The following is a 7,702-nucleotide window of genomic DNA, read 5'->3' as shown; positions in this document are numbered from 1 at the left end:
TGCTGCATAGAGACTACGTTACACCCTGTGTTGAGGCTGTAGCCCAAGCCGCCTTTTGCAGGGATCAGCAGCAGAACAGCATTACTCAGCAGCAGTACTTGCCGCACAGGATGGCCTAAACTGCTGAAAGACCTCGTGTGTTGTGCACTGAGAGCGCAGAAGTTCCGCACGCCCGGAGAAGCAGTCAAGAAGCCAGTAGAGGTCTACAAAGAGTAAGATATAGCAGTTCAAAATGAAGAGCTCAGATGAATGCTGCATCCCCTGCCCATGCATGGCCTTACCGCCTGCTGGGGTTCCGCTGCTGCGAATCGATGGTTGCATGCCATACATGGGTCGGTGCATTAGCAGGGTGGGATGCGCATTGCTGTACATCCTACCAAAGAGATATCTCTGGGCCGGAGTCCTGGTCAACGCCTCTCGTAACGTCGCCCCATCTAAAAAAAAAAACGGCGCAGCCCCGCCGCTTTTGCCCGTAGCAGTCAGACCATTCACGAACAGAGCCAATACGCAAGGTGACTTTCTTGCCAATTCCTAGCTACCCGCGCACGAATGCAGCTGCAGTAGCGGCGCCAGGTGGTGAGCGCTGAGCAGACGCAGTGCTGAGTTGCACCACATGCTGCAGCCAAGCTGCCAGTGCAGCACTTCCTCGGGAGTCCATAGCCCCGGATCATCCTCTCCTCCCCTATCTTGTGTTTCTCCCTCTTTGGGGGTCTGGTCACCGCGGTCATTATCTGTCGAATCGTTGACAACGTCCTTTTCAGCGGGAGGTGAGCATGTAAATTTTGCTTCTGTCCTTGTCTGCGAGTCCGTGGAGGCCCAGTGTGACGAAAGGTACGCATCCATTACGCGCCGAAGAAAGTCCTGTCGAGCCGTCGGTGGCAGCGGTTCTGTAGACAATGGCGCTTCTGACGTTTGCTGCCTCTTCTTTCTCTTTTTCTTCGAGGGAAGTCGAGGCAGTGCAAGACGCAGAGTAGTCGTGTGGCTGCTGGCAGCTGCCAGATAGCTGTGCAGCAGCTTCCTGCACTCACTCCAAATAAACGAACGCCACGCACATTTTGCCTTGGAACCACCGTATGGCTCAGCTCCTGAGCCAGCTCCACAGCGGCATCTCCCGCTGGCACACGCGCCTCGAGCCTTGACAACCTTCTTTGCGGCTGCGGCCACAAGGCGACGAGCAAAGGCTCTCCACTCGTGTCGAGTTTTTCCTCCTTCTGATCCACTGTGGCAGTCCTCACTAGCTGGGTCTGGGTCTGAGGTCCGGCTCTCTCTTGCCGCATATCGCGCTCGAGGAGGGCAATCCTCTGAAGTGCGCTGNGTCTGCCTTGCGAAGCACGCAATACTGCTCGCCGCCTGCTGTGGCGGCCCCTGGATGTCTGGGTGCGTATCTGACGAACACAGAGCGGCTTCTCCTTTGGCATTGTCTGGGTCCCCCAAACGTGAATTGCCTTCGGGTCCTGGCCTTTCTGATTCAAAGTTGCTCGTAGGGCCTGACGGACCCAAGGACAGCGTTCCTTCTGTTGACTCCTGAGACAATTCACCCGCCGCAGGATCGAAGTCAGGGGCGTGGATCCCGGTGAACTGTAGGACGTCCTGAAGAAGGGCTGTGAAAATGCGTTTGACATCACGGCGCAGCCTTTTGCCTTCTTCTAGAGCTTCCATGCCTTCGGTCCCCTGCTGCAGTTCATGCAGCTCCGAAGCGCAAGTGCGACTATGACTACGAGTAGTACAAACAGCCCCATCACCGCCATGAGCGCCTACATCGACCTGTGCCTGAAAAGCGCCATGCTGATCTCCAAATGGACCGAAAAACGCAGTCACGCCCACAGCCCGCCATCGCCAGGAATCGATATGTCTACAGGCACAAGGAAACGGAGAGTGCAACAAGCCGTCCAGAAAAGGCAGCACTGCGGATGCCGAGTCCTGCCCCGTCGCCTCCTGTGGGTTACCGTTCTGTCCCTTCTTATGTGCAGCCTGCAGGCGTCTACTCAAAATGTGAAACGGGTCTTTAATCAAACCCTTTGTCAACGGAGCTGCTCCCCACAACAAATCGACAGGTAGCCACCTCCATTCCCTTGGGGAGTCGTCGATATGCGCATATGTCTGTAGACTCTCTCTAACAAAGTCTCTCAGCGCCCCGTACGACTCAAGTTGTGCTTTCCCTTCCAAAAGTTGCATCTCTTCTTCAGCTGCCTCTGCTGCTTCCCACCGGNGCGCATGCGCTATAGCTGCCAGTGCTTGAGCTGAGGCCTGTCCCGCCGAACCTGCAGAATTAATCCGTCTGCGTTTGGGGTTAGGTTCTTCCTCTTGTTCGTCAGCGGAGTCCGCAGGAGACTCTTCGCGTCGCGGACGAGCCTTCCAAACAACTCTACACAGACAAGAGGCCAGATGAGCAAGGCCTTCGTAACTGCAGAGCTGTTCAAAAGACACGTTGCCTGCATCTCGTCTCGAACGACACAGCGCCAGCTCTATGCGCATGCGAGGCACCACTGTAGGACAGGCAGGAGCCTCTTCCCCATCACAGTTTCCTGGCAGGCCATTCGCTGCTGTATTTTCTGAGACATGTGCTGCAGGAGAAGAGGTAGTAATGTCATTGCCACCCTGAGTAGAGGCGGCTCCCCTCCTCGCAGCGTCTCTTCGTAAGGCAAACAGCGCTGCGGCGCGGAGCAGCGGCAAAAGACACACAGAACGAGGCCTGCACGAGAAACAACGAAAGATATACCCTGGAAGGGGTTGGCACAGCCGACGTAGAACCCATATCGACAGCTACCAGCTCAACGGCCTGCTGCTCCACCTGTGGACTGAGCGGACGTGCAAAGGCTGACAGAAATGCAGCAACGCGAGGAGCCACTCGTTGGGCGAGACGTAGGGCGNGCAACAGGCAAAGAAAACTTCTGCAAACTGCATATTTGTGCCTGCATGAGACTAGAGAGGTTCCCATTTCAAATCAGAAATGCACATAAATCACGGAATTTAATGCATATGGTGTGCACTAAATATTGTTTGTTTGAGGCAAAGTTCTGTCAACAAGGGGTAACAACATCAGAGCTGGCCTGCATAGCTATTGTGAACAGCGCATAGGGTCTGGTAGGAGTAGCGGATGCCTACAATCATTCCTCCCATCCGGCTCAAGTCAAATACCTCCCGGGCGTTGTAACTTGGGCCTCCCCAGGGGGGAGCAAGGAAGGCCTGAGCAGACAGACCACCCTGAACACCCTCGTGCCTACCGAGCAGTCGCCGCTCAGCTGCTGCTTTCAGCAAGTCTAGGATGTTGCTTAGGGGTCCCTAGGCTGCCTCCTCCATATCCAGTTGCGTCGTGTTTAACGGCCTTCAAGGTATTGTTTTTGGCTCTCAGGTGCTGCTTATCGAACCCGTGAGTGTGAGTTCATGAAAGATCAGTCCTTACTACATCCAGTGTGCCTCTGCGGAGCTGGCGAGATGTCAACGTTGCAAAGTCCCCGATGATGAAGTCTACGCGCGAGGTCACCTGCGGACCTGGAGCAGCGCCAGCAAAGTAAGCCCAGAACTTATCCCTTGAACACTGCGCTGGTAGCATGAGCATGAGAACATGAGTCCCAAGGACTATGCTCCAGCAAATAAACACGACTGTGAACTGCCCACGTAGGGGAAAACAAGTGCCCACTGGAGCGCCCAGTTGAAGCAGTGGAATCAATGTTTCGCAGCTATGCACAGACACGGTGAAAGAAGATTTCCCCAANAAAAAGCGAATTTACCATGCAAACCGGATGTACCAGGAATGCATATTGAGTGGGTGTGGTGAGGCCCGAAGGGAGACCAACCTCCGCAAACCCTCTGCTGCAGCAGCGTTGGTTTACGTACACATTACGATCGCGGTGCAACTGAAACGAATAAATGTCATTTTGGAGGGTTGGGGGAGAAGTTCGGACGGTGCTTACCGTAGACTGCAGCGTTTGCCTTGGCAATTTCGATGCGCACCGGGTCTATTTCGCAAGATATGACAAATCCGCACGACCTCGCAAACGCAATAGTGTTACCCCCAGCCTGAGCGGCACAAGCACTATTAGAAACAGCTGCTTTTTGTTGCTGACCCTGCTGAGACTGCGCCAACAGCAGCATCGACAGCAGCTGCAGCATGGCTTCACCGACTGACAGCGCCGCGAGTGATCTGGGAAAATAGAGAGCCATCAAAGTGCTAACGAACCCCTGCAAATCCGTCTAATATCAAATCACAGCGACACCGCTCTGCTGTATGTACGGCGAGTTGTTCGGGGGTAACCGACCACCACATCTCCTCGTCAAGCTGGATGCCTTCATCGAACTTCGAGAAGAGTTCCCGCCGACGGCTTTCTCTTTGCCTGTCAATAGAAACAGAATGCATCCGGCCCCATAAAGCTGAGCCTCAGTACTGCGGTGCCAAGCGGGTGACCGAAGGCTGCTCTGCGTCGTTTCCCAGTGTGCATTTGCAACCCTGGATATAGGCGTGTTCCTTTCCCTCTTATGTATACTGGGAATTACTCGTGCTGGGTTATACATCGAGGCCAACGCTAANCTTAAAGCGCCTAGATTTCTCGTTTCACTGCTCAATTGTGCATATGCCTGGGGTACATAGCTCACTCCTGTTTGCTCCTAACTCGTTGTCGTTTGCCTGTGAACACGCCCTCCGTTCCTTGCGGTGGAGTGTAGGCCCACACCTCCGCTGACAACACATCCGTTAGCTGAAGCGCGGACCCTTTTTCCATCGCTGAGCTGGCAAGGCGGCAGTGCGTCTAGGGCATTGCGTTCATGCAGCAGGGGCGTGAGAGTAGGACCCCAGTTGTATGCGGTTAGTGGGAGGGCAGGAAACAAGACCGACCACCAAATCGCTATCGGTGAGTCAATGAGACCTGCAAAAACTTAAAGTGCAATTCATTTTTCTTCCTACCGACGACAACCCTCATGACCATCGAAGGCTTCAGTATCGAATGTATCATGTGCCGGATTGTGGATCAGCGGCGAAGGCGAAAGATGGAGACTGCAAAAAGCATTTATACATATATGTATGTTTAAAATCCACTTCTATGCGTATTTCGATATATCGCAGGTAGACGCGTTCGCTGCACTGGACACGTAGCGGCGTCAGCTGCAGACCCTGTTGAAAGCGTTGCCGATTGCCTCGTGTAATCACCAGCGCCAGCCAGCAGTTAAATTCCAGAAAAGACTTTATTTCGNGGCCCCACGTGCCAACCGTCCCGCAGGGCAGTTTCTAAAGATTTGAATCATCGTCTATCTGAAGTTGGCGCGTATATTTCTGCTCGCTTGGGAGCTGGTTAGAGAGGGGCAAGCTTGTGCTTAACAGTTTTCCGCAGAGTTACTGCTTGCACAAGGAGCGGCAAAGCCATGCTTGCATATCCGGTGGCCTTGCATCCCGTAGCGATCTGCTTACAGTTAGCACAGTAGCATTCACTTGACCTTGGTAGGTTGCCTGCAAGCAAATACAAACGCTCCATAACTGTATACAGAGGTAAAGTATGCAGTATTTTTGTGCTCACACGTGAGGCTGGCTTGCATCGCCAGCTACAGCGGGGCGCACTGCAACTCCAGTTAGGCTGCCTCCTACACCGCACCCCGAGGTCCTGAGCTGAACACCCCGGATACCTGGGGACAGGGGAGCGAGACCATTAGTTTTGCAGAAACTCTCACCTCAACTCTGCAGCTTCATTGCAACTCGCTTCCGTTCTTGAATACGGCCGGAAAGCGCGCATTACACAAGTGCAGTTGGTACAGGGTGTGCTGCATATCACGATAGGCTGCCTTCCCTCCATACTAGCGCCAGGCCCTGGTGCTGCTGTCCCCAGGATTCCTGGATGCTGATGGGGAGGTGGGCTGCGCTTTTAAGCAGGTGTTGTACGCATATTGTAGTGCGGTGCATTGCAGGGTGGCGTCAGTACGAATCGTGTCAGAGAAACAGCGGCAATAATAGTCAGAAATACTCAGAAATGTTTGGATGAACACTATCGTGTATTATATGAACTCACCCCACGGACAATCCGTTCTTTCGGTTTGCCAAAAACTGATTTTTGCTTATAGGTAGATCCGCAGGCATCCCAGGGACACGTTACTGACCAGGGGCACTGTTACCTGACGCATACGGTCTGCCTGACGAACCAGTCCATCCCCAGAATTTCTTAGCCTGGATTTTCCTTTACAACTTTTGAACTATGTTCCGGGCTTCTTCAGAACCTCAGTCGGAGGAGACGGGGATGTCGGTATCAGACAAACCAGATGCTAACTAGTATTTCTTCAACATCTCCATTAATCTCGAGAGTATGTATTGAACTAATTGAATTTCGCCCCCCCGGTAGAAAGGTAGAACGTAATTGTTTCACAACCTTTGAGAACTGAAAGTTTGGTTGCCATTCCAAATCCTGTAAGCAAGCCCTGAGGCCCCTGAGCAGTGTGGAGCTGGTACATGTATCTTCACTTGCCTGCAGTCTGGCTATGGAGGGACAAGGAAGCGTTCAAAAACTGTTCGCAGCATCAGCGCATGTAGGAGAAGGCGCTTTTGNGCTATGGAGGGACAAGGAAGCGTTCAAAAACTGTTCGCAGCATCAGCGCATGTAGGAGAAGGCGCTTTTGTTTGTGGGAATTCCTTACAGCAGTAGCTGAAGTAAAGCGCACTGCGGCTCTTGTGAAGCTGCCTCATCTCGCACTAACCCCTGGCCCTTAGGTTGCTGCTCTCAGGAAGCCTGGAGACTGGGGAGGGGGCCAGTTAGTCGTTTTTTGTTGTTAACACAACACCACATACATTTACAGCCAAACAATATTTTTGCATGCATTAACAGCAGGGCCTCAAACCCAACTTCACACAAATGACGTTACATATTCCCCTGCCTCGGTCATATGAGACACGCTTTAGTGGGCCCCGTACATTGTAATAAAGAAATATAGGGGGAAATTGTGAGGGAAAGAGGAAAAGCAGCATCCAGGGATGCCGCTCTGCCGCAATGCTGCTCTCGCCGGCTCGTAGGTTGTTCTCTTCTCAATTTGTTCTGCTCCGCTCCCCAGTTGTCGTGTGGCCCTACACACTGGGAAAGGAGACGGCCTGACATGTTGCCACATCTTTTTGCTCATCTCGTGCCAGAATCTCGTGTAATCATAACGACATCGTCTTTCATTGTTACTGTTCTGCGCCGTCCCATCGTGTGAGGGGACTCTGATCCCTACTGAAACTCACNTCGTCTTTCATTGTTACTGTTCTGCGCCGTCCCATCGTGTGAGGGGACTCTGATCCCTACTGAAACTCACCGTTGGGTTTTGTGTGCGTTTCGATTATTGGGAGGACAAGACGCAGAGTTACCGGCACGGTTTGATGCACCCACTGATGAAATGGGGGTCCAGTTCCGAGGGCCATATGATACATATGGCCCCAAACTCCCTTTAGCTGGCTCGCTATAGGGAATTTCCTCACACAGGTGAGCCAGTTGACAGTTTATCCTTGCCTTTTCTTAGCAGTTTGTCTGCTTGTTGCTCAACTTCCTCTTCAGCAGGCGGGAGTCGCCCGTACCGTGGAACAAAGCTTTGGGCTGCTCGTGGAATGTGTTCGATGCCGTGCATTACCGTGCAACTGCTGCCCTGCCCTCGTGTAACGGACACCTGGAGACAGGAGTTTAAGTTATCCGCTTTTTCTCATCTCATATATTGAGCATTTCAACCCTTTGCAGATCACGGCGGTCTTCGAATGAAA

At 52.9% G+C, this 7,702-nt stretch overlaps 1 protein-coding gene across 1 annotated transcript; it reads right to left on the bottom strand.

The window, feature by feature from the left end:
- Positions 1–373: 373 nt before the first annotated feature.
- EMH_0035260 (uncharacterized protein) lies at positions 374–4,718 on the bottom strand (the record flags this gene model as incomplete). The annotated part of the gene is given in 8 exon segments (XM_013494956.1): positions 374–434; positions 548–1,314; positions 1,318–2,209; positions 2,213–2,692; positions 3,139–3,220; positions 3,915–4,020; positions 4,181–4,334; positions 4,594–4,718. Coding segments are annotated over 8 exon segments (2,667 nt in total).
- Between the last annotated feature and the right edge of the window lie 2,984 nt (positions 4,719–7,702).

Source organism: Eimeria mitis, genomic scaffold (genome assembly GCF_000499745.2).
Source record: "Eimeria mitis Houghton genomic scaffold, Emh_scaff1355, whole genome shotgun sequence".
Lineage (NCBI taxonomy): Eukaryota > Apicomplexa > Conoidasida > Eucoccidiorida > Eimeriidae > Eimeria > Eimeria mitis.
This window is presented reverse-complemented; position numbering and strand designations above follow the sequence as displayed.